The 27,679-nt window shown below is 44.0% G+C and overlaps 1 protein-coding gene across 3 annotated transcripts in view; it reads left to right on the top strand.

Annotated features, from left to right (window-relative positions):
- LOC140495751 (diacylglycerol kinase eta) overlaps positions 1–27,679 on the top strand; it is a 214,596-nt gene that overhangs the window by 169,555 nt on the left and 17,362 nt on the right. For all 3 annotated transcript variants that reach the window (XM_072594818.1, XM_072594819.1, XM_072594817.1), the window contains exons 13-24: positions 745–836; positions 2,105–2,204; positions 5,467–5,728; positions 6,258–6,380; positions 9,493–9,592; positions 12,939–13,046; positions 13,291–13,387; positions 16,050–16,157; positions 16,980–17,093; positions 20,026–20,160; positions 21,806–21,972; positions 24,407–24,518. In XM_072594818.1, coding sequence (XP_072450919.1) covers positions 745–836; positions 2,105–2,204; positions 5,467–5,728; positions 6,258–6,380; positions 9,493–9,592; positions 12,939–13,046; positions 13,291–13,387; positions 16,050–16,157; positions 16,980–17,093; positions 20,026–20,160; positions 21,806–21,972; positions 24,407–24,518 — 1,518 coding nt within the window. The remainder of the gene's footprint in view (positions 1–744; positions 837–2,104; positions 2,205–5,466; positions 5,729–6,257; positions 6,381–9,492; positions 9,593–12,938; positions 13,047–13,290; positions 13,388–16,049; positions 16,158–16,979; positions 17,094–20,025; positions 20,161–21,805; positions 21,973–24,406; positions 24,519–27,679) is intronic.

The raw sequence follows: 27,679 nt of genomic DNA, 5'->3' as shown, positions 1-27,679 counted from the left end.
CATACGCAAAGGTGTGTGGGTTAGGTGGATTGGCCATGCTATATTGTTCACATCAGAGTGGTGCTGGAAAAGCACAGCAGGTCAGGCAGCATCCAAGGCGCAGGAAAATTGACTTTTCGGGCAAAAGCCCTTCATCAGGAATAGAGGCAGGAAGCCTCCAGGGTGGAGAGATAAATATGGGGGGTGGGGGTGGGGGGAAGTGGGGGTGGGGCTGGGGAGAAGGTAGCAAAGAGTACAATAGGTGAATGGGGGTGGGGATGGAGGTGATAGGTCAGAGGAGAGGGTGGAGCAGATAGGTGGAAAGGGAGATTGGCAGGTAGGACAGGTCATGGGGACAGTGCTGAGCTATATTGTCCCTTGTGTTCAGGGATTCGCTTTGGGAAATGCAGGGCTACAGGGATACAATAGGGGGGTTGGTCTGGGGTGTGGGTCTGTATGAGATGCTATTGGGATGGTTGGTGTGGATTCAATGGGACGAATGGCCTGCTTCCACACTGTAGGGATTCTATGATTCTTTCATTCCTGTTATATCTCTCCTATAGACGTTATTGTACAGTCAGAGTGTTGTATGGTCCCTGTTGTGCAACCATTACTTCCTATATTCTCTGTTGTACAGTCACTGTCTCCTACAATACCTATTGCACAGTCAAATTCTCCGACAGTCCCTGTTGGACAATATGAATATGGTGAGGGGTCATGGTTGTTGGTCTGATAATCCGTTCTGTTGCTGTTGTCTTTTCCCAGGATCCAATCTCTCAATACGCCGATTCAGTTGTTTATCATTTAACAAAAGTCCTCGATTCCGATCAACACTCTGATGTGATTTCCTCTGCCAGGTAAACTTGCTTCTCCTTGTTCAAGCTTCAACACTGTGTAGGTTTCCTGGTTTTAAAACTGCTTAAAGAGGGTCTGTTCAGCAAGCCGGCGCAGACAAGAACCGCTCCCACAGGTTGCTCTGATCCTGGAGAGTTTGGCCTTGCCAGGGCTTGATGGTGGATATCATTCACCTCAACCCTGTGCTTTGATACACCATGCATCCCATGCCCTATCCACATGGGTCACCATGAAGGGTGTCAGGATAGAAACGTATGCAATGCAATGGCCTGAGATTCCTCCCAGAGATTGTGGGCAATACCAACATTTAATGCTCACCTCTAACGGCCCTCAGATAGATTCACCATTTCAGAGGGCAGCTGTATGGTACAGGAGCACAAATACCACAAGATTCCCCTCAGGGACTCCCAGTTGCAATGGGAGCCTAGAGTTGGCATTGATCACAGAGGAGGGGTTGGGAGGACATGATCAACTCTGAAGCCTCAATGTCTCTACCAAGACCTTTCAGAGTCATGTGCCTTGACACCTCTGTGTGGTCCCTGTGGGTTCATGCGTGAGATGAGTGTCAGCCTTCAGGGGCAAGTGGAAAAGGTCTCGCCCCCAGCCGTGGCCCATGTGAGTGCACCAGCTTATTGTGGAGAGAGCCTTTGCAGTAGAGGCAGAGATCACAGAATCTGCCTGCCCTTTCAATGCAAGGAGCCCTGGGCAACAGACGGTACATTGATGCAGGTACAGTCACCAGCAGTGATGTGTGAATTGTCTTTGAAAGTAAAGCCATGGGTTGGAGTTAGTTTGAAAGAGGTCAGACCACGTAGGTCCTGTCTACATGTCAGAGGATGGTACCGTGCCAATGATTCAGGGCCCATCCATGGCACTGAGGCCATCTATTCTACCAGCCTTTACAAAATGTCATTCTGTAAAATATAAGGGCTCCAATGACATAGCATGGTTAAAATCAGGACAGATTCTGGAATACAGAACCTCATTGGAAGCTCCAGACATTGGCTATACATTAGTAACAAAGTCAGAGCATTACTGCAAGCTCCAATTACTCATAGTGACAGAGTAGAGATGAAGTTAATCCTGGTCACTCATTCTGTTGGAACTGGAGATCTGGGTGCAGAAGGGGTACATTTCAGTCCTAAAGATACCTCTCTGACAGAGCAGCTTCATGCTGGCAGGCCAAGATTGCATCTACGTCACTCTACACCCCTCCCTGGTATTAATATCCTCTTCCCCTTTTCATGATTCCCTTCTGCTGGTTCTGCAGGTTTCTCTGTGGGACAGTAAGTGACTTCATTGCTGAGGTTGGTAAAGCCTACAAGAAAGCTGAGGATAACAAGGAGGAAGCTGACACCATGGCCAACAAGGTGGGTATTTTGGTGATGGAAATAACATAGAACATCGAACTTTACGGCTCTTCAGCCCTCGATGTTGTGCCGACCTGTGGAACCAATGTGGAGCACATCCAACCTAAACTATTCCATTTTCATCTTTATGTTTATCCACTGACCATTCAAATGCTCTTAAAGCTGGTGAGTGTACTACTGTTGCATGCAGGGTGTTCCACACCGTTACTACTCTGAGTAAAGAAACTACCTCGACCTCTGTCCTATATCTATCACCCCTCAATTTAAAACTGTGTCTCCTTATGCTAGCCATCACTGTCTGAGGAAAAAGGATCTCACTGTCCACCCTATCTAATCCTCTGATTATCTTGTATGTCTCTATTAAGTTACCTCTCAACCTTCTTCTCTCTAATGAAAACAGCCTCAAGTCCCTCAGCCTTTCTTCATAAGACTTTCCCTCCATACCAGGCAAATTCTCAGTAAATCTTCTCTGAACCCTTTCTAAACCTTCCACATCCTTCCTGTAATACGGTGACCAGAACTGTACGCAATACTCCAAGTACGGCCACACCAGAATTTTGTACAGCTGCAACAAGACCTCATGGCTCTGAAACTCAATCCCTCTACCAATAAAAGCGAACACTAATAAAAGCGCCTTCTTAACAACCTATCAACCTGGGTGGCAACTTTCAGGGATCTATGTACATAGACACTGAGATCTCTCCGCTCATCTACACTACTAAGAACCTTACCATTAGCCCAGTACTCTTTATTCCTGTTACTCCTTCCAAAGTGAATCACCTCACACTTTTCCACATTAATCTCCATTTGCCACCTCTCAGCTCAGTTCTGCAGTTTATCTATGTCCCCCTGTAACCTGCAATGTCCTTCAGCACTGTCCACAACTCTACCAACCTTAGCGTCATCCACAAATTTACTAACCCATCCTTCTTCGCAATCATCCAGGTAATTTATAAAAATGATAAACAGCAGTGGCCCCAAAACAGATCCGTGCGCCACACCACTAGTAACTGAACTCCAGGATGAACATTTCTCATCAACCACCACCCTCTGTCGTCTTTCAGCTAGCCAATTTCTGATCCAAACCACCATATCACCCTCAATCCCTTAACTCCATGTGTTCTGCAATACCTTACCATTCAAAGTTTGGGAGAAGATTTGTAGCTCGGGTGCTCGTTGTTGTGGTTCTGTTCACCGAGCTGGGAATTTGTCTTGCAAACATTTCGCCCCCTGTCTAGGTGACATCCTCAGTGCTTGGGAGCCTCCTGTGAAGCAGGCTTCACAGGAGGCTCCCAAGCACTGAGGATGTCACCTAGACAGGAGACGAAACGTTTGCAAGACAAATTCCCAGCTCGGCGAACAGAACCACAACATACCTTACCATGGTGAACCTTATCAAACCCCTTACTGAAATCTATATACACCACATCAACCGCTTTACCCTCATCCACCTGTTTGGTCACCTTCTCAAAGAACTCAATAAGGTTTGTGAGGCATGACCTACCCTTCACAAATCCGTGTTGACTATCCCTACTCAATTTATTCCTTTCTGGATGATTATAAATCCTATCACTTATAACCTTGTCCAACACTTTACCCACAACCAAAGTAAGGCTCATTGGTCTATAATTACCAGGGTTGTCTCTACTCCCCATCTTGAACAAGTCAACAGCATTTGCTATCCTCCAGTCTTCTGGCACTATTCCTGTAGACAATGATGACATAAAGATCAAAGCCAATGGCTCTGCAATCTCCTCCCTGGCTTCCCAGAGAATCCTAGGAAAAATCCCATTCACCCCAGGGGATTTATCTATTTTCACACTTTCTAGAATTGCTAACACCTCCTCCTTGTGAACCTCAATTCCATCTCATCTAGTAGCCTGATTCTCAGTATTCCCCTCGACAGCATTGTCTTTTTCCAGTTCGGAATGCTGTGAGCTGGGTAAAAACTGAAGTAGCCAATTTGAACTATAGAGTCAAGCACTGGAGCCGACTTTTTCTACAGTGTACATTTCAAACAACCTAATACTGGATTAGTGGTGCTGGAAGAGCACAGCAGTTCAGGCAGCATCCAACGAGCAGCGAAATCGACGTTTCGGGCAAAAGCCCTTCATCAGGATTAAAGGCAATCAGCCTGAAGCATGGAGAGATAAGCTAGAGGAGGGTGGGGGTGGGGAGAGAGTAGCATAGAGTACAATGGGTGAGTGGGGGAGGAGATGAAGGTGATAGGTCAAGGAGGAGAGGGTGGAGTGGATAGGTGGAAAAGAAGATAGGCAGGTCGGACAAGTCAAGGAGACAGTAACTGAGCTGGAAGTTTGAAACTAGGATGAGGTGGGGGAAGGGGAAATGAGGAAGCTGTTGAAGTCCACATTGATGCCCTGGGGTTGAAGTGTTCCGAGGCGGAAGATGAGGCGTTCTTCCTCCAGGCGTCTGGTGGTGAGGGAGCGGCGGTGAAGGAGGCCCAGGACCTCCATGTCCTCGGCAGAGTGGGAGGGGGAGTTGAAATGTTGGGCCACGGGGCGGTTTGGTTGATTGGTGCGGGTGTCTCGGAGATGTTCCCTAAAGCGCTCTGCTAGGAGGCGCCCAGTCTCCCCAATGTAGAGGAGACCACATTTCAAACAACCTGTCTGGAAATGTTGTGACACACTCTCTTGGGCCACTGGGACTTGAACCAGGACCTTCTAGCCCAGAGCTAGGGACACCAAACCCACAGCTCTGTTCCTATATACAAACCAGGAGATGATCTATGCGAAAAAGTTAGCCTTCAGGTCCTTTTTAAGTCTTACTGCTCTCACTTTGAATGAATGAATTGAATGATTTATTATTGCATACATCTTGGGAGATACAGTGAAAAGTGTTCTGTCATCCAGTGCCATTTAGAGATAGAAAAGAATAAAAAGGAAGTACTTAAATAGAGTGCATCCTCATCTTACTTAAGCTTAAACCTGTGCCCTCTAGTTTTGGACTCCCCTACCCTCGGAAAAAAATCACAGCTATTCACCCTTTTCTGTGCCCCTCGTGATTTTATAAATTCTATGAGGTCACCCCTCAGCCTCTGACACTCCAGGGAAGAAAGCCCCAGCCTATCCAGACTCTTCCGACACCTCAAACCGTCCAGTCCCAGCAACATCCTTGTAAATCTTTTCTGCACTCTCTCATGTTTAACAACATTCCTGCTATAAAAGGGTGACCAGACTTTGCTCAATAGCAACTCAGAATATCTCCTGATGGGGTTGAGGTGACCGTGTTTTTGCTCACTCAGTGTGCCACGTTAACCCAGAAGCTGGACTCATTGGTGAAGGCTCTGACTGATGAGGCACAAGCTGTTATTGTCCCCGCTGGCATCTCCCCACCAACCACGACTGGACAGGAAAAGAAACAATGGACAGAAAATGGAGGGCACCCAGAAAAGGCTCCAGATGCAAACACTGTACCCAAAATCTTCAAGTCAAAGGAACAACTTATGTTGCGAGCCAACAGCTTGAAGAAAGCACTGCGACAGATTATCGAACAAACAGAAAAAGGTACAGTCACAAAATGATTGTTGTTTCCATGGTTTGTCAATCAAAGGATTAGGACAAGGTCAGGACAAAGGATTGGAGCTTCCTCTATATTGCACCAGCATGAAATAGGTCAGACTGTAATGTTTCTCTGGACACTAAGTCCCATACTAAATGGGTCAGACTGTAATGTGTGCCTGTACACTGGGTCACATACAGAATGGGTCAGACTGTAATGTGTGTCTGTACACTGGGTCACATACAGAATGGGTCAGACTGTAATGTGTGTCTGTACACTGGGTCACATACAGAATGGGTCAGACTGTAATGTGTGCCTGTATACTGGGTCACATAGAGATATGGGTCAGACTGTAATGTGTGCCTGTATACTGGGTCACATAGAGATATGGGTCAGACTGTAATGTGTGACTGTATGCTGGGTCACATACAGAATGGGTCAGACTGTAATGTCTGCCTGTACACTGGGCCACATACAGAATGGATGGGATGCGATATCAGAAGCTCACTATTAAACCCTTGTATCCCCTCATAGTGCTGGATGAACAAAACAGACAGAGTCAGGTGATACGCAGCTCTTCTGCAAACTTTAACCTTCTTGGCACTTCAGTCGAGGGAGAGAGTTCCGAGGAGCTGAAACCAAAAGCAGGCGGGACAGGTGAGTCATTCTGTGCTGAGAACAAGTGGTCATGTGGGGATGAGAGCTAGTGGATCTGCCCATCAGTGGGACACGTGTCCTTTCTGAGCTCCTACCCCACTGTGGAAAAGGATACTGTTTATACCAGCCTTTTCTGTGTAACCTCATACAGCTTCTGATGTCAAAATGGAGGCTGTCTCCTTCTCTGTGTATGTGCCCAGATTCTGTACCTGCCGGAGAAGTGCACACTAGTGTGCTGTTAGGACTGAATTGGCTGTGTGATTTCCGGGAGCCTGGGCACCTGACTTTCCCTTGACCCCCTGGAGAGCTTCATTGCTTTGCTTTGAGCTGAGCAAGAAGTCCTGCTGGAGATCAGGAGCTCGCAGCATTCACAGAGATATGGCCTACCACGCTTATATTTGGCTGTCCAATTGAGCATTGTGACTTAGTGCCATGCTCCTGCCTTTTTCCTGTAATGCAGCATATTGCTTCTATGCAAATCCCTCTTGGATATCTCAACCGAACCCGCCTCCACCATAGTTCCAGACCGAAGCACTCGCTGTGTGAAAAAACATTTCCTTACCTCAGATTTGCTTCTTTTGTAAATCACTTGAAATCTGTGCCCTATTGTTCTTGAACCACATTGTTAGACCGAAAGCTGAACTCTCCTCGTGTGGCAATAGCCATCCTGCTGGGCCACCCAGTGATACCGTAGAACAACATTTACATAGACTTAATGTACCTAGAAGAGCAAGATGGTTTTCCTTGACATTCACCATCTAAGAGCTCTCTTATAACATTCTCAAGGGCAACTAAGGACAGGCAATAAATGCTGGCCCAGGCAATGGTACAGATGTCCCAAGAGTGAATAAAAAAAAAAGAACTTGTTAGCATGTTATTGATCCGTTCCCATTTAACATTCAAAGTGGCCAACCATCTCATACTTCAATACTTTACACTCCTTGAATGACAATAACCACTTTTCAATGACTGCATTGTAATAGAGATGTTTGTGATGTTTGTTGTGACCAGTCAGACTGACAGAAACTTGCAATTTTATGTAAACCAAAGGAAATGTTCCAAATTATGAGGGGCATGGATAGGATAAATAGACAAAATCTTTTCCCTGGGGTCGGGGTGTCCAGAACTAGAGGGCATAGGCTTAGGGTGAGAGGGGAAAGATATGAAAGAGACCTAAGGGGCAACATTTTCACACAGAGGGTGGTACGTGTATGGAATGAACTACCAGAGGAAGTGGTGGAGGCTGGTACAATTGCAACATTTAAGAGGCATTTGGATGGGTAAATGAATAGGAAGGGTTTGGAGGGATATGGGCCGGGTGCTGGCAGGTGGGACGAGATTGGGTTGGGATATCTGTTTGACATGGACGGGTTGTGCTGAAGGGTCTCTTTCTGTGCTGTACATCTCTATAACTAAATGACTGGAGACATTCATTATTCATTAAAGCTATCTAATAAACCAAAAACAGTGGAAAGAAAGTATTTTAAAACTGATACCTCTGTGAGTCAACTCCATAAAGTGCCCTTGCAAATCATAATCCAAAGCAATAATAACACAATCGAATCACAGATTCTTGAAGCAAAATCTGGAATTAGATCTGGAATGTGAACAGTCTTCAATTGATATCCAGAAGTAAAGAAAAATATTCATATCCTATGAAAAAGTGCTTGATGGTGTTTGTCACCAGGAGTTGGTGGATATGTTGCTAAACTGTGACATTGACAGTGGAGCTGTGAGATTTTTTCAGAGTCTGTAACTGAATCAAACGGCAAGCCTGAGTCTAGAAGGATAATCAAACATGTTTCCAATTAAAGAGGGGAGTACAAAAAGGCTGTGAACTGAGGCCAAACGTATTCAGCCATGACAGAGAACAAATAGTCAGCGAGTCAGATGATGATAGAAATTGGAGGCAAGAACGTAATAAACACGCAGTAGACTGACGGCACAGAGCGACTTCCAGAATCAGGAGAAGCCCAACAGAAACAAAGGTAGAATGTGGAAAAGCTCAGCAGGTCTGGCAGCATTTGTGGAGAGACATCAGAGTTAATGTTTCAAATCTGGAACTGATGGTAGCTAGGAAAATGTAAGTTTATGTGCAGAAGATAGGGTGGAGGCAGGGGGTAATAAGGAGGAAACAGTAGGTAGGACAAAAACTACCAAAAAGTGAGAAGAACAGTTGAACAGAGGAGTGGAAAATGATCTGGCTAGGAGGGTGAATGTGGACTGTTAGCGGCTAAGAATAGGTTGTGTAACAGCAGACTATGTGCTAACAAGGTCTGATGTGTGGGGGGCATTGGGGTAAACCCGTCAGAGTATTGTGGATTGAGTGAAGCCCAGAAGTTTAGAACATAGATTTAGTATGTACACCAAAATCACTAAAACTGCAATAGAAAGAATACATGACAAGAAACGAATTTGAAATAGATGGCGTGGCACTGGGACATGTCAATACATTTGTCTCCTTTGGATAAGTGATTACAGTTAATGACAGATGCGATGCTGAATTTAGAAGGAGGATAGAGAGTCAGAAATAATGTTGTTAAGCTGAAGGGGGTGTGTGAACAGCAAGAAAACATAGACAAAGAAAATACTTTGAACATTTTTTCACATTCCTGAATGTCTCAGAAATCTGGAATAGGTAAAGATATCAGGAAGAAAATAGGATTCTTTGAAATATAGAGACTAAGACATGAGCTAAAAATTATGTATGCAGACCCTGACAGAAAAGAGGAGGTATTTGAAATTGCACTAAATAAAAATAAAATTCTTAAATAGTGACATCCAGAAAAGAAAATGTCAACATTTCAGGCATTTGATCAGAGCCGGATGGCTGGAGAGATCACTTCGAAAGGACAGCAGCAAGGCAGCAAGAAGAAACTTTAACTCTGTGTTGGGGCGACGGTCATCACAGCAGTTATAGATGAGACCCTCACCGGGACAGTGCGGAGTGACCCTCACTGGGACAGTACAGGAGTGACCCTCAGTGGGACAATACAGGAGTGACCCTCAGTGGGACAGTGCGGAGTGACCCTCAGTGGGACAGTGCGGAGTGACCCTCACTGGGACAGTACGTAGCTTTAACCTGATCCTTGTTTGACTGTTGCACTAACAGGGGGAAGAAGAGGAACAGTGACTTCGATGACATCCACCATATTCCTTGACCAATCTGATGGAACCAGCACTCTCAGTTTCCCTGAAGATCCCAGTACAATGTAAGTGAATTTGTCATAAATATCTCAGACTGACTGAAACTCAGAATCTCGAAATCATACCGAGACCATCTGTTCGCTTCCTATTTGGTTCTTTGTTTACTGCAAAGGAATTGGAGTATGTATCAGAAATAATATGGAGCTGCCAGTGTTGGACTGGGGTGAACAAAGTTAAAAATCACACAACACCAGGTTATAGTCCAACAGGTTTATTTGGAAGCATACTAACTTTTGGAGCACCGCTCCTTCATCAGGTGGTTGTGGAGTATAAGATTATAAAACACAGAATTTATAGCAAAAGTTTACAGTGTGATGTAACTGAGTTATATATTGAAAAAGACCTGGATTGTTTGTTAAGTTTCTCATCTGTTAGAGTGACCACATTGGTTTCAGTTCTTTCATATGTAAATCGCAAAACATTTTTAAATGTTACATTCTCAAGTGCTCTTTCACAATTGACGTCGTGTCGGCCCAGATAATGTATTGAAGGTGGGAGCTTCCCTGTGTGAGATTGCACACAATGGGCAGACTGATTCTAATCTAAAAATCAGATTATGGAAATCTTACATGGATTCATGCAATTTTCGAACGAAGTAAAATGTAATCCTACAAGTACAAATTCACAACACAAAGTTATATGAGTATGTGTGCCAGTGGGTGTGTGTGTGTTGGGGAGGAGTGTGGTTTATGAGTGTCTGTAAGAGAGTGTGTGCATGTGTGTGAGTGTAAAGGGGTATAAGTCTGTGAGAGGGTGTGTGTGTGTGAGCGTGTGAGAGACTTATTAAACAATCCAGGTCTTTTTCAATATATAATTTCAGTTACATCACACTGTAAACCTTTGCTATAAATTCTATATTTTACAATCTTATACTCCACAACCACCTGATGAAGGAGCAGTGCTCTGAAAGCTAGTGCTTCCAAGTAAACCTGTTGGACTATAGCCTGGTGTGTGTGATTTTTAACTTTGTATCAGAAATAAGCATCCATAAAGTTTGGTGAATACAGCTCCAAGACAGCAGCTTTCGAATGGAAACTGCTCTGTGTATTTATCATCATCAATAGAAGGACTATATTTTCAGAGGTGAGGAGGGGTTCTGGTACAGTCTGAGTGAGATAAAGAGTAAAGCTTGTTTGACACTGTTCCATCAAAGACTCCAAGTACAGGCGCAGCGCAATGTTAAATACAAAAAATGCTTCCACTACTGTTTTAAACTGAAAGTAAAGTCCCCTCTACATCATCCCCATCAAACACTCCCAGGACAGGGACAGCATGGGATCAGATATAGAGTAAACCTCCTGCTATATTGTCCCCACCAAACTCTCTCAGGACAGGTACTGCATAGGGTTAGATACAGAGTAAAGCTCCTTCTACACTGTCCCCATAAAATACTCCCAGGACAGATACAGCACAGGGTTCAATGCAGAGTAAAGTTCCTTCTACACTGTCCCATCAAACATTCCAAGGATGTGGACAGCACAGAGTTGGATAAAGAGAATAATTCACTTGATACTGTCCCCATCAAACTGTTCCAGAACGGGCACAGCACAAGGTTCAATGCAGAGTAAAGCTTTGTTTACACTGTCTCCATCAAACACTCACAGGACAGGGATAGCATGGGATTAGATACAGAGTAAAGCTGCCTCTACACTATCCCCATCAAACACTCCCAAAACAGGCACAGCACAGGGTTAGATACAGAGTAAAGCTGCCTCTACACTATCCCCATCAAACACTCCCAAAACAGGCACAGCACAGGGTTAGATACAGAGTAAAGCTGCCTCTACACTATCCCCATCAAACACTCCCAAAACAGGCACAGCACAGGGTTAGATACAGAGTAAAGCTGCCTCTACACTATCCCCATCAAACACTCCCAAAACAGGCACAGCACAGGGTTAGATACAGAGTAAAGCTGCCTCTACACTATCCCCATCAAACACTCCCAAAACAGGCACAGCACAGGGTTAGATACAGAGTAAAGCTGCCTCTACACTATCCCCATCAAACACTCCCAAAACAGGCACAGCACAGGGTTAGACACAGAGTAAAGCTGCCTTTACACTCTCCTCCATCAAACATTCCCAAAACAGGCACAGCTCAGCATTGGATACAGAGTAAAGCTGCCTCTACACTGTTCCCCATCAAACACTCCCAAAACAGGTACAACACAGGGTTAGATACAGAGTAAAGCTGCCTCTACATTGTTCCTCATCAAACACGCCTAGGATGTGTACAGCACAGGGTTGGATACAGAGTGAAACTTCCTCTATACTGTCCCCCATCAAACATTTCTCCTGGTTGTGCACAGTTAAAAATGATTAATGAGAAGGTTCAGTTTATAGCAGCAGAGAAGTAGTACCGAGGAGTATAGAAACTATAGAGGTGAAATCGGAGCAGCAGCATAGAGGAATAAAGCAAGGAGAACTGAAGTGGTGTTGGGCTAGGAACAAAATACTCCCCATTAAAATGTCTTCAGAAAGAAGAAGGAAAAAGGAGGTGACAGTTATAATCACTAATAAATTATGACTTGCTGCAACAGGAGTGATACACTAGAATGTTCAAAGTTGCTACCTATTTGCTTTGTTACACAACTCTTTAGGATCTGGTGCCATGTTAGGTGCTGACTAAATCCCACCCCCAACTCATGAGAAGATGATAGAAGAGAAACTCCATATTCAAATTGTAACAAATGTTAAAAATCTTACTCCAAGAATAAGGTGGACATTATCTATTCAGCTAAACTGGAACAGAACATCCTTTGTCAAAGAGAGTGAATATTTCTTAAAATATTAACTTCCTTAATCAACGTGTTTCAAACCAATGAGGAATTAGGCTGTCCTGATCACATTCTGTCAACGAAGTTGAGCATGTGCGGTGAAGGAGAAACATTAGGTAGTAGCGATCATAATATAAATATGACTGAAGTAACTGTAATGAGAGCAGCAAAGAGTCCAAAGCACTCTGTAATGTAGATTGCAAAGTAATCTAGGTCGTAATGTTTTGAGGTGGTCCAAAAGCAGAGGGATCTGGATATACATAATTTCAAATCCTTGAATTGATAAACTTGTTGAGAGAGTTTGTGGGAAATTTGACTTTCTTAAAATCTAGGATGCAATAACTGATAGAATAGCAGAAGCAGAATCCACAGGAATTTTAATCCACATTAGTCATATATTTGAAGAGAGTTTATTTGGAGTGTCATGGAGTAGAAAGCTGGGATGTGAGTTAAATTCAGATAGCACTTCTGCGAAAAGCAACAACTCAGTCATGACAGGCTGAAGGGCCTCTTTCTGTGCTAGAACATTCTAGAACTTTACAATTCTTGTGATACTGAGCCTATCGTTCTAGGTCTTTCTCTGAGAGGTGCGTCATGAACAACTATTTTGGAATTGGATTAGATGCAAAAATATCACTGGAGTTCAACAACAAGAGGGAAGAACATCCGAAAAAGTGCAGGTACAGGATGTCAGTTTCCTGTCTTGGTGGTCTCGTTCTTATGTATTTGGAATGACACTTACAGACAAACTGTGTCAGATTTGGTGCGTGGTGTACAGGGTATAACACAGACTGAGACTCAGTGCCCGGTGTACAGGCTGTAATACAGTGTTATCAGTGTTGTACATATTACTTCAGCTCACAACATTAGAGACAGAATACATTGGTAATTTGATGAGCAACTGTGCATTTTTCTAATCCCCAGGAGCCGGACTAAGAATATGATGTGGTACGGAGTGCTTGGCACCAAAGAACTTCTTCAGAGAACGTACAAGAATTTAGAACAGAGAGTTCACCTGGAGGTATGATGGCCAGTTGCTAGTGCTCCGTGTGATAGAAACAGAGGAAGGCTGCTAACACTGGACTGAACACTGGTTGTACATTTACAGACTGGATTGGCCCTAACAAAAACTAGAATCTGGCTAACAGATTGCTCAGATAGAAAAGAGATATTTCTACGTTTGATATGTTCCCTCTCCACAATCTAAAAAGGATCACAATATTGTAAAAGGCAATCTTTTCAGAGCTTTACTTTGCACCTAACCATCTGTACTCATCCATGGAGTATTTCACACAGTGTAGAGGGAGGTTTATTCTGTATCTCATCCTGTGCTGTCCCTATCCTGGGAGTGTGTGATGAGGGCAGTGTCGAGAGAGCTTTACACTGAGTCAAACACCGTGCTGTCCCTGTCCTGGGAGCATTTGATGGGACAGTGCAGAGGAAGCTTTACTCTGTACCTAACCCCGTGCTGTTCACATCCTTGGAGTGTTTGATGTGGCAGTCCATGGAGAGTAATTAGATTAGATTCCCTACAGTGTGGAAACAGGCCCTTCGGCCCAACCAGTCCACACCGACCCTCTGAACAGTAACCCACCCAGATCCATTTACCCCTTCACCTAACACTACAGGCAATTTAGCATGGCCAATTCACCTAACCTGCACATCTTTGGATTGTGGGAGGAAACCAGAGCACCCGGAGAAAACCCACGCAGTCAAGGGGAGAATGTGCAAACTCCACACAGTCAGTCACCCGAGGCCGGAGTCGAACCTGAGACCCTGCTGCTGTGAGGCTACTGTGCTAACCACTGAGCCACTGTGCTGGCACGGTGGCACAGGGGTTAGCACTGCTGCCTCACAGCGCCAGAGACCCGGGTTCAATTCCCGCCTCAGGTAACTGTCTGTGTGGAGTTTGCATGTTCTCCCCTTGACTGCGTGGGTTTTCTCCGGGTGCTCCAGTTTCCTCCCACAATCCAAAGATGTGCAGGTTAGGTGAATTGGCCATGCTAAATTGCCTGTAGTGTTAGGTGAAGGGGTAAATGGGTCTGGGTGGGTTACTGTTCGGAGGGTCGGTGTGGACTGGTTGGGCAAAGGGCCAGTAAGTAATTTAATCTAATTGTGTGGCTAGGAATTACACAGAAAGATTGATGCTACTGGCGGCTGGATTCAAGTAGGAGGGAGCTGACCAGGTGATATCCAAATGAACCAGGAAAGACAGAAGCAATACTGGGATGATTGGTGAAGTCATAAAATAAAGATATAGATTAAAAAAGGAAAAACCCGGGATGAATAAGGAAGGACTGATTTGAAAAGCTGAGTTTTGGGGTGAGCAGAAAGGAATGGGAATAAAGCTGCACTGGGATCATTGTAAAATTGCAGGGTTGAGGAAGACTGGGATGAGGAACAGGATATAGTGAAGGTCTAGCAAGAGGAGTATGTGAGGGAAGCACTGAGATGGTTATGAAGTGGAAAATCTGGGGCTGCACAGGGAGAAAGTTAAAATCCCCTCAACACTTGGCATCAGCCTTGCTCTGGAGCCAATATCTCTGCTCTTGTCCTCCACTCAGTTTCATGGGTGGAGCCTCAGAGATTTTTACCTCACGTCCCAAAACTCTCTCACCTGAATGTTTCATGAGTTACTTATCTCCCAATGTACATCAACTAATTCCCCCTAAAAACCCTTATATCAAAGGCCTACAGTGACTTCACTATTCTGGCCTTCAGTCAGTCAAAAAAGTAATATTATTCACAGCTCAGAATACAGGAACAGGATGGGATTGTACAGTCCCTTTAGCCTGTTCTCCCATTCAATTCAATTGTTTGCCTTAAAATTTCATTAAGCTATCTAAGATTCATAACTCTTGGCAGAAATTTTAATCACCATCGATGTCAGTCTTGAAAATTTTTGATTTTGATTAAGTTTGACTTATTATTGTCACGTGTACCTAGGTACAGTGAAAAGTTTTGTTTTGCATTCAGTACAGGCAGATCATTACCATACAAAGTGCATTAGGGTAATAGACCAAAGTGAAGAATACCTGCAGGGAAGGTGCACAAAGAGCGAGATCAACATAAAATTTAAAATTTGAAAGATCCATTCAGAATTCCATTCATAACAGCAGGGAAGAAGCTGTTCTTGAAACTGTTGGTGCAAGTATTTAAGCCTTTATACCTTCTACCTGACGAAAGGGGTTGGAAGAGATTATATCTGGTGTGGGAGGGGTCTTTGATGATGTTGGCTGCTTTCCTGAAGCAGCAAGAAATGTAGATGGAGTCAATGGATGGAAGGTTGGCTTGTGTGATGGACTGGACTGTGTTCACAACCCTCTGTAGTTTCTTACAGTCCTGAGCAGAGTGGTTGCCATATTAAGCTATGATGTATGTCAATGGAACCCTAACATCCATTCCCTTTTGGGAGAGAGGTCCAAATTGCCACTGCACTTTGTGTGAGATAGTGAACATGGTGCAGTACTGCAGTATGTGGCAGCTCAGTCTTACAAATCAATTCCATAAATGGTTTAAAGAATACAGACATTACAACACCAACAATTAGCTGTTGGAGTCGAGTATTCAGATCTTGCAGGATTCTGCTGTCTCCATTTTCTTTTTGACTGGGTCTTGTAATGTTTGATGTCTGATGTGTAGAAGGACATTCCTACAGATTTCTTTCTGTCTTTATGTTACAGTGTGATGGAGTGTCCATCTCACTCCCTAGTCTCCAGGGGCTAGCAGTGCTTAACATCCCCAGTTACGCTGGTGGGATCAACTTCTGGGGAGGAACAAAGGAGAATGATGTGAGTATTTCCATGCATTGTGTGGGTCATTTATATATTACACACAGATACAAGTGAATAATATGCACAGACACTGGTGTGACACAGAAATGCACTTAAGCATATAACCCAAGGACTATTTTATATTTTGCATTTGGACATTCAAACAATTTAACAAGGGAGTCTTCACATCAGAACTCACGATAAAGGTGGAGTATTGATATCTCCCTATGGGGTATGCTTGAGCATCATGTACATATACAGTAATGACCTGCAATTGTTGTGGAAGGAAGTTTAATCTGGATGAAAGTTTCTTTTCAGTATATTAGTGAGTCTTAGTGAAATAGCAAATTAGGATTTAATAATTTCATTTTGAGGCTGGTTTTGGAGGTTTCTCTTGGAGTACAGTGAATAATTAGGCAGTGTTCTTGTTCTCCATATACATGCAGGCACTGCCTAGTTCCTGTCTGGAATGTTACAAAATCTGAGGATAGGCAGAGTTGGGATTCCCCTCATAGTTAGGTAGTACACTGACACTCAGTACTGAACAGTTAAGAACTAGGCAGTGAGATACGGGGAGAGTAGGAAGCTGCTTTCTAATTGGATTTCAGGAAGCACCAGCTTTTTCAAAAGGGGAAAATTAGGAACAGGAAGCATAATTGGCATGGGTCAGGCATTGCTGAGGCAGGGAGCTGGAAGATTGTGATGGGAGAATGATACACAAACACAGAATGGTTCAGGCACAGGTGCAGGCCAGCAGTTAAGGAAGGGGCTGTCACAGTCCCAGACATCGGTTCTGGAGTCTAAGCCAAGAATTCCAGTAACCCGATGCTTTTGTTCCAGAATTATGGAGCACCATCCTTCGATGACAAGAAGCTGGAGGTTGTGGCCGTGTTTGGCAGCATCCAGATGGCGGTTTCCAGGGTCATTAATCTGCAGTATCACCGGATAGCCCAGGTGGGTCTGGGAGAAGGGGCGATATTATGGGACAGCCCAGGTGGGTCTGGGAGAAGGGGCAGTATTATGGGACAGCCCAGGTGGGTCTGAGAGAAGGGGCAGTATTATGGGACAGCCCAGGTGGGTCTGGGAGAAGGGGCAGTATTATGGAACAGCACAGGTGGGTCTGGGAGAAGGGGCGGTATTATGGAACAGGACAGGTGGGTCTGGGAGAAGGGGCGGTATTATGGGACAGCACAGGTGGGTCTGGGAGAAGGGGTGGTATTATGGGACAGCACACGTGGGTCTGGGAGAAGGGGTGGTATTATGGGATAGCACAGGTGGGTCTGGGAGAATGGGCAGTATTATGGGACAGCACAGTAGAGTCTGGGAAAAGTGGGAGGTATTGTGGGACTGGACAGGTGGGCCTGGGAGAAGGGGGAGATATTATGGGAGAGCACAAGGGAGTCTTGGAGAACGTGCAATATTACGGGATAGCAAAAGGGAGTCTGGGAAAACGAGTGCTATTATGGCATAGCCTGGGGGAGTCTGGGAGAAATTGCGATATTTTGGGATGTTCTGTGCCAGTTAGAGAATGTTGATATGGGAGTGTAGCGGCATCCAAGCTTGGCTCAAATTGTTTTTGCTTTGCAAAGTGGATGTCACGCCATCCTGCTCCCAATGGTTTGTGGTTTATTGGTGCTTCTTCAAGCAGCTGGAGCTGTTTAAACTATATGGTTTTATTTAAATTATTAGTTGATTCACATCTTCCTCAGGCAATGGGAAAGCGTTTGGCATTAAGTCCCCAAAATACACATAACCATTCTTTCTATTACTATCTGGGAATGTAAGTTCTTTTGCATGTTAAAGTTTGGAGAATTTTAAATTGCTCGCTGGATTTACTCAGGTGAAGTTCATCACCAGAATGTATGTGCCTCAGGGGATTGGATGTTCTCGTTTGTTCTCATTCTCATTCCTCAATTCCATTTAATCTCCCTCAATCAATGTAAGCTCAAAGAAGAGTATAAATATGCTTCCTTTCCCTACTTCCTTCAAAACTATGAAGGGTAGTGAATTCACAGGGAGAAACAGTTTTCAGTGACAGTAAGGCCCATAACCAGAAGGAAATAGATTTAATAAATTTGAGGAAAGTACCAAGTGTGAGAGGACAAGAGTTATTTTTACACAGCCATCGATACATACAGTGCAGAAAAGGCAGTTCAGCCCATCAGGTCTGCACTGACGATAAGGACCATTAAAGGCATGCTAATTGCAATTTCCTGCACTTGTCCCACACCCTTGAATGTTATGATATTCCAAGTGCTCATCCAAATATTTTTTTAAAGGTTGTAAGGTTACCCTCCCAGGCACTCACCACCCCCTGAGTGAAAAGCTTTTTATTTCCCAAATCCCCTCTGAATCTCCTGCCCCTTACCCTAAAACTATACCCCCCTCATGATTGACCCCTTAACCGAGGGGTGCAGCTGTTCTCTGTTCACCATATTGGTAATAATCTCATTTACCCCAATTATGTCTCCCCTCAGTCCTCTCTGCTCTAAAGAAAACAATCCAAGCCTATCTCGTCTCTCCTTAAAACTCAATTTCTCCATCCCAGGGAACATCCTGGTGATATTCCTCTGTAAACCCTCTAGGGCTATCACATTCTTCCTGTAGTGAGGTGACCAGAACTGCACACAGTACTCCAGCTGTGGTCTGACCAACATTCTGTACAACTTCAACATTACCTCCTTGCTCTAATACTCGGTGGCATAACTGATGAAAACAAGTGTTTCATTTGCCTTCTTAACTATCCTATTCATGTGCTCTGTTGACTTCAGGGATCCGCAAATAATTACCTCAAGGTCCCTCTGTTCCTCCAACCTCCCCAGCGTCCTGCCATTTGTTAAATACTCTCTCGTCTTGTTTCTCCTTCCGAAGTGCATCACCTTACAATTAGCAGGTTAGTTACCATCAGCCACTGGTCTGTCCATCTGACTGAGCCATCTACATCTTACTAACATCATCTTCACCAGTAGTCACCCTACCAATGTGGGCGGCACTGTGGTTAGCACTGCTGCCTCACAGCGCCAGAGACCCGGGTTCAATTCCCGCCACTGTCTGCGTGGAGTTTGCACATTCTCCCCGGTTTTCTCCCGATGCTCCGGTTTCCTCCCACTGTCCAAAGATGTGCAGGTTAGGTGAATTGGCTATGCTAAATTGCTCATAGTGTTAGGTGAAGGGGTAAATGTAGGAGAATGGGTCTGGGTGGGTTGCGCTTCGACAGGTCGGTGTGGACTTGTTGGGCTGAAGGGCCTGTTTCCACACTGTAAGTAATCTAATCAATCTCGCAAACTTGCTTAACATTCCTCCACATTTTCAACCATATCACTTATGTACAGAGGAACCTTGATTATCTGGCATTCGAATATTGGATTATCCGGCAAGATCACAAGGTCCCGATGTTCGATGAGATGATGTTATCCGGCATTCGATTATCCAAAATTCGATTAACTGAACGAAATACTCGTTGCCCATGTCCTTCGGATAATCGAGGATCCTCTGTATATAACAAACAAGGGTTCCAGAACTGATCCTTGTGCTACACCGCTGGACACCAGCCTGCAGTCAGTCGAACAGCCTTCTATCATTCCACTTTGTGTTCTATTGGGAAACCAGTTTCTGATCCATCTCGCCAAATTTCCCTGCATTTGGATTGCACCGCCTGTGGTGGTGGTAGAAACAAACTCAATGGCAGCTTTTAAAAGAGAATTGGGTAAGTACTTATAAAATAAATACTTTGTTGGATGAAAGGAATAGAGAAATAGCATGGAACTAATTGGATAGCTTAACGAATGATTTAGCACAGATATGATGGGCTGAATGACATCCTTCCATGTTGAATGAATTTGATTTTCTGAAGATGAAGGCTTGTTTTGAATTTCCTGCCTTGTAGTGTCGTATGGTGAAGATTACCATCAGTGGGGATGAGGGAGTGCCAGTTCAGGTGGATGGTGAAGCCTGGATCCAACCTCCAGGAATTATCAAGATACAACACAAGAACAGGGCCCAAATGTTAACAAGAGACAGGGTGAGTATTCAGTACTGTTGTCACTCTTGTTTTTAACCCATATGTGCAGCATTCAGATAGTTTGTAGAGTGCTGGTGGGGATTGTGATCATTCCTGATGTGCACTGAGTGGGATTTCTGTCAAGGTGGCAGCAGTGAGGTGTGCAAAACCCTGAGCAGAGTCATGATGGTAATTGGCAACTGAGTTTTGGGATCCTTATTAATGCTGCTGTTGTATGAAACCTTGGTTTATCATCAAATGCATGTACAGCTCAGTGTGAGAAGTGAACAATGAGAATAAATATACCCTTACTGGTAAGAGTGGAGGGGTGGAAAGATCCATGGCGAGTGATGTAAAATCCTTTAAAGCTTGCACTTAGTTTTATCAACTTTAGTTATGGAGTCATAGAGTCACATAGTTTAGAAACTCCAGTCCATGCTGACCATAATCCCAAACTAAACTGGTCCCACCAGCCTGCACTTGGCCCATATCCCTCTGAACATTTCTTATTCATGTACTTATCTTATTCATGTCTTTGCATAACTGTACCCACATCCATCACTTCCTCTGGAAGTTCACTCCAGCCACTCTCTGCGTAAGGAAGTTGTCCCTCATGTCTTTCCTAAATCTCTTTCCTCTCACCTTAAAGAACATGCCTCCTATTCTTGAAATTCCCCCATTCTAGGGGAAAGATACCCACCATTTACCTCACCTATACCTGTTATGATTTGACAAACCTCTATAAAGGTTATATCTCCACCCTCTCTGTTCCAGTGAAAAGAAAGAGTTGAATGTATTTTAGGTTATTCCATTACCTGGTATCCAACTGCCCCATCCCCACTGTCCATCCTGTCCACATATCTCACAGGGAATGTCAAGAATTTGGGAGAGGTCAAAAAGGTGGAGAGTTAGGAGATTAGGCGTAATCTTAATGAAGGGACAATAAGACTATTCCTGTCTCTAACTGTGATATGTTCATCCTCATGGTATCCTGCGCCTTTGGAAACCGATTGGATGAGTTTTTACCTAAAAGGACAATTCTTGACTCTGACTAGAAATAATCTTTACTCCCCACCTGCAATATTTTTATTAAAAAAACGTTCAAAGCAAATGAGAAAACACACACATTATTTAAGGTTGCCGAATGCTTTTTCATCTCTTAGGAGTAAAGATAAATCTTGAAAGGTTGACACTTTCAGTGACAGAATGGGTGGAAAAAGGCAGTGAGGCTTAATACACAGCAGCATTGAGCTTTCACGTGAGGTTAAAATGCTTGTTTGGAAAATTACTTGAGGGATATGGAACAATGACGCAGAAGGGAGGGTAACAATGCAGATGAAGCACGATTTAGGGTGAATGATGAAGAGTGTAGAATGAACCCTATCACATGTACCTGTACATCAAATGTGTGTACTCAGGAAGGATAAAGGAGGACATTGGATTAAATAGTCTGACCCATGGTGACTCGATATTGGAATGTTTTAGCAAAGGAGCTACTGAGGTAAAGATAAGAACATTATTCGTAAAAGAAGAGGAAATGAGAAAAAGGAAAGGAGAGAAATACCTTTGTTACGTAGATGGTAGTTTCTTTACAGAGAAATGTGTGTAGGAAGCTCTGAAATGTTATGGCTAACCCCTTGTGGGTTCTTCGCATGTTCCTCTTCAGGCCTTTGAAAGCACTTTGAAGTCTTGGGAAGACAAACGGAAAGGAGACTCCCTGAGACAGGTGACTCGGGCCCGCCTGAGCTCTCAGCAGTCCATGGAGTTTCTCACGGAGGACGAGATGGCTGAGATGCAGCAGTTTGCACAGTCAGCAGAAACACTGATCAACAGGTAGGTATCATGATTCAAAAAGTTTCCATCACCAACTAACATTGACAGGATTCATTAACCATCCCATCACTTCTGTTAGTAAGTTTCGAATGAGTATTCATTATCAATATGAGAAGAGTCGCAGGTTGATAGTGGTCTGCTTTCCTTTATTGGTCTGAGTATTGAGTACAGGAGTTGCGGCTGTACTGGACATTGATTAGGCCACTTTTGGAATGTTCCGTGCAATTCTGGGCAATTGGATAATAGAACATAGAACATAGAACAGTACAGCACAGAACAGGCCCTTCAGCCCACAATGTTGTGCCGACCATTGATCCTCATGTATCCACTTTCAAATTTCTGTGACCATATGCATGTCCAGTAGTCCTCTTAAATGTCCCCAATGACCTTGCTTCCACAACTGTTGCTGCAATGCATTCCATGCTCTCACAACTCTCTGTGTAAAGAAACCGCCTCTGACATCCCCTCTATATTTTCCTCCAACCAGCTTAAAACTATGACCCCTCGTGTTAGTCATTTCTGCCCTGGGAAATAGTCTCTGGCTATCGACTCTATCTATGCCTCTAATTATCTTGTATACCTCAATTAGGTCCCCTCTCCTCCTCCTTTTCTCCTTTTCAGAGTACATGAATATTCTGGGAGATCATATTGCAGCTGTACAGGACATTGGTTAGGCCACTTTTGAAATATTGCTTCCTATCAGAAGGATGTTGTGAAACTTGAAAGTGTTCAGAAAAGATTTACAAGGATGTTGCCAGGGTCGGAGGATTTGATCTATAGGGAGAGGTTGAATAGGCTGGGGCTGTTTTCCCTGGAGCATTGGAGGCTGAGGAGTAACCTCATAGAGGTTTATAAATTATGAGAAACATGGATAGGGTAAATAGGCAAAGTCTTTTTCCTGGGGTGGGGGAGACCAGAACTAGAGAGCATAGGTTTAGGGTGAGAGGGGAAAGATATAAAAGAGACCTAAGGGGCAACTTTTTCACGCAGAGAGTGGTGTGTGAATGGAATGAGCTGCAAGAGGAAGTGTTGGAGGCTGGTACAATTGCAACATTTAAAAGGCATCTGGATGGGTATATGAATAGGAAGGGTTTGGAGGGATATGGACCAGGTGCTGGCAGGTGGGACGAGATTGGGTTGGGATATCTGGTCGGCATGGATAAGTTGGAACGAAGGGTCTGTTTCTATGCTGTACATCTTTATGATGAAGCCAGTACAGTTAAGGATGCTCATTAATTCAATGAGACCGTTACATTCTCCAGCTGATTAATGCTGAATATCTTCTAGTGACAGTTTGAGATGACCCCACCCTTTCTGTTTTACAGGATCATTTACAAAATTTATGGATCATCTACTCATTATCAAACATGAGATTCATCAATCAGCCACTATCATTAACAATGCTCAGCAATCACGCCATCCACTTTAGTTCACAATATACATTGATCACTCACACACTATCATTAATGACATTCATTAATTACCCACCCACAGCCAGACCCATCTCTGCAAAGGTCTTGACTTTCACTGATGTGCCATGAAGAAAGCAATGGATTGGGAGAATCCCATTTGTTGTTGGAGTTAAATAAGGTTGTGTTTGCGGCCTGGCCAGTGTCACAATTTACTGATTGGGAATGTCTCTTTCCAATTGCCCTGAGCAGTGAGATCCTTGGCTCAAGGCATTGACTTTTTTTAATTGAGAAACTAATGCAGGCCAAAAGGAAGAGATGGGAATTCAGGAAATCATCAAAGACAGGTCAAATATATGTGAAATTTAACATTGCTGTGAAGGATCACAGTCTACTCTGAAAGATCATGGGAAAGGTCAGTGCCTACAGCGCAGGATAACACCAGGGGAAAGGAGGAGGGGATAAGGAAAGGGGTATAGGGAAAGATAGTCTATATCGCCAAATGCCGTCAGGGCAAGGACCAAAGTCCGGCAGTTTGAGACATCTCCTGAAATCTGATAGAGTCAGACGTTATGGACAATGCCTTTAGTGCAGAGTGCAGTGCAATGAGTCACAACATCTGTGCACGTCAGAGGCAGAATGATCAAGGCCCTTCCTGATGAAGGGCTCCTGCCCAAAATATCAATTCTCCTGCTCCTCGGATGCTGCCTGATCTGCTGTACTTTTCCAGCACCTATCTAATCTTGACTCTAATCTCCAGCATCTGCAGTACCCACCTCTGCCTAGAGGCAGAATGTATCAGGCCTCTAGTGACTGAAGGCAACAAGAGAGAAAGCTTGGAACAACAGTACATTTAATAATCAGGAATTATCGTTGAGGTGAGAGAAGGTCAGCTATCCAAAAGGTGAACAGTTTCTGAGGTGCTTTAGAGCTACTTTCAATGAGACCGTTACATTCTCCAGCTGATTAATGCTGAATATCTTCTAGTGACAGTATGAGATTACCCCACCCTTTCTGTTTTACAGGATCCACCATGCAGCTGAGAGACAGAAGATCATTGAGCAGGAGTTGGCCCATGCAGTGAATGGATGCTCCCATGTACTTAGTGAAGTCTTGCCAAAGCAAAATACTCCTGAGGTAAGTTAGCTTTATTTAATATCCCCCCAGCTCCAAATACTGAGACTATGATTCCTGGAATGGGGTAATGTCCCTTCAACGGGTTTAATAAGCTCCACTTTGATCCGTCACAAGACAGCCCAGGGAGAAGGTCTTCAAACAACATCAGGAGTTATGATCAATGTGTAAAGTAAGCTGCTTCTGCACTATCCCATCAAACATCATCAGGAGGAAATGGGTCATTCATTCATGGGATGGCAGGACTGACGTACGTAGAGAGACTGGATTGATTCAGATTGTATTACTTGAGTTTAGAAGAATGGGGAGGGTGGTGGTTGAGCTCATAGAAACCTATAAAATTCTAACGAGACTAGACAGGGTAAACGTAGGAAGGATGTTTTCAATGGCCAGGGTTTACAAAACCAGGAATCATAGTATAAGGATGCAAAGTAGACCTTTTATGAGTGAGGTGAGAAGAAATATCTTCACCCAGACATTGGGGAGTCTGTGGAATTCTCTGTCGCAGAAAGCGGTTGAGAGCAAAGCATTGAATGTTCTCGAGCAGGAGTTGGGTATAGTTCTTAGGGCTAAAGGGGTCAAAGAAAACAGGAACAGGATACTGTGTTGGATGCTCAGTCATGATCTTATTGAATGGCAGAGTAAGGTAAAGGACTACTTCTGCTCCTATTTTCATTACTTCTACTTATCATCAATGACTCAATGGATTAGGTTTTCACTCCTGATTTAAGGCACCCACCTTGTGAAAATAGGCCCCAAGATGGTGGGAACTTCATTCTGATAGGGAGATGTGTGTGTGCAGAATGGAGTCAGACTAGCTAACCCAGGCCTAGATGAAAGGTAGCCACATGCTATAGAAAACAGAGTTGGGATAATGGGGGCATTTAGGGTGGGAATCAGTGCTGAGGCCACAATTGTTTACAATATATATGAAGGACCTGGCTGAGAAAAAAAACTTGTAGATGACAGGAAAAATAGGTGGGGTGGCAAGTGGTGATGATGATACAATAAGAAGAATATACACAGGTTATACAAGAGGCAAATACTTAGCAAATGGAATGCAATGTGGGGAGGTATGAGATTATGTGCTTTGCTAAGAAGAATAGAGAAGCCAAATATTATTTAAATGGAGAAAGACTGCAGAAAGCGACTGAACAGAGGGATTGAGGACCGAGTCATGAAAAGTTAGCATCCAAGTTCAGCAGAAGACCAAATGCCATGTTGGTTTTCTTTAAAGTGAACACAATATAAAAAAATTGGGAAAAGGAAACAGAAAAAACTGTGGATGCTGGGAATCAGAACCAAAAATAGAAGTTGCTGGAAAAACTCAGCAGGCCAGGCAGCATCTGTGGAGAGAAAGCAGAGTTAACGCTTCAGGTCCAGTGACCTTTCTTTAGAACTTCTTGTGAAGATTGGTCACTGGACCTGAAGCGTTAACTTCTGCTTTCTCTCCACAGATGCTGCCTGACCTGCTGAGTTTTTCTAGCAATTTCTGTTTCATTTTCTGATAAAAATTGGAAGACCTTGCTAAAATAATCCAAGCCACTAATTGGGCCACAGCTTGAATACTGTGAACAGCTTTGAGCCCCGTGACAAAGAAAGGATGTATTGTCATTGGCGGCAGTCCTGAGACAGTTTACTAGGTGGATGCTGGGTATGGAGGGGCCTGCTATTTGAGGAGAGGTTGTGTGGGTTGGGCCTGTACTCACTGGAGTTTAGAAAAATGCAAGGCAAAAGTTTGAAGCCTACAAGATTCTTGTGGACTTGATAGAGTAGATGCAAAGACATTATTTCCCCTTGAGAGAGTGTTTAGGACCAGAGGGCAGAATCTCAGAATAAGGGATGCCCCTTTTAAACAGAGATAAGCAGGAACTTTTTCTCTCAGAGGACAGTGGATCTTTTCTACAGAAGGCTATCAAGGTCAGGCCCTTAAGTGTATCCAAGGCAGGAATAGAAAGATTGTTAATCAGTAAGAAATTAAAGATTCCTCCGGGTGCTCTGGTTTCCTCCCACAGTCCAAAGATGTGTAGGTTAGTTGAATTGGCCAAGCTAAATTGCCCAATGTGTTCAGGGATGTGTAGGTTAGGTGCAATAGTCACGGTTAAACGTTGAGTAATTGGGGAGGGTAATGGGTCTGGGTGGGTTACTCTTTGGAGGGTCGGTGTGGACCTGTTGGGCCGAATGGTCTGTTTCCACACTGTAGGGGTTATGGGGGATTGGTAGGAAAGTGGGGTTAATGATTCTCAAATCAGCAATGATCTTATTGAATGGCAGAACAGACGCAATGGGCTGAATGGCCTACTTCTGCTTCTACAAATTATGCTCTTTAAAGGCCTGTACTAGCTCGATAGGACTTTGTCCTATTTGTTTTGTTAAATATTTACCTTTCTATCCTTCATGCCTAACACCCACTCAATCTGGCAAAACATGCTAACACATGACAATGTGTAGCCTCTCATAACTCTTCTGGATTAGTGGTGCTGGAAGAGCACAGCAGTTCAGGCAGCATCCATGGAGCAGCGAAATCGATGTTTCGGGCAAAAGCCCTTCATCAGGAATAAAGGCAGAGAGCCTGAAGCGTGGAGAGATAAGCTAGAGGAGGGTGGGGGTGGGGAGAAAGTAGCATAGAGTACAATAGGTGAGTGGGGGAGGGGATGAAGGTGATAGGTCTCTTCGACCAACTTAGTGTTAACTCATGCCAACCCATTCTATTTTTTTCTTTTCCTTTTTTTCTTTTTTTTCTCTTTTTTTTCTTCTCTTTTTTTTAAATTACCCCCACACTACCGCCTAATTGCGGCAGTGCTTATTTTTTTCCCCAGCACCCATGGTGTGTGTGTGCAGGTGTGAGACGCAGTGAGAGACACAAGGTGCACGAATATTTATTCAATTTCCACCACCAGGAAGATAGGAAAACACCCAAGTGGCCAGTGACAAGCACTGCCCTTCACATCAAAGGGCAATGCTGTGTGATCAAAACAGTGAAGGGGAGGGTAGGGACGCCAACCCATTCTATTTTTTTTTTCTTTGTTTTTCTTTCTTTTTTTTTCTTTTTTTTTCTACCCGGGCCCTAGGTCCTGTTTATTCTTTTTTTTCTTTTTTTTTCCCTTAACCCCCACACTACCACCTAAGTGCGGTAGTGCTTATTTTTATCCCCAGCACCCATG

The sequence above is a fragment of the Chiloscyllium punctatum genome, chromosome 25 (assembly GCF_047496795.1).
Source record: "Chiloscyllium punctatum isolate Juve2018m chromosome 25, sChiPun1.3, whole genome shotgun sequence".
Taxonomy (NCBI): Eukaryota; Metazoa; Chordata; class Chondrichthyes; order Orectolobiformes; family Hemiscylliidae; genus Chiloscyllium; species Chiloscyllium punctatum.
The sequence above is the reverse complement of the archived record's forward strand: the minus strand, read 5'-3'. Positions and strand labels throughout refer to the sequence as shown.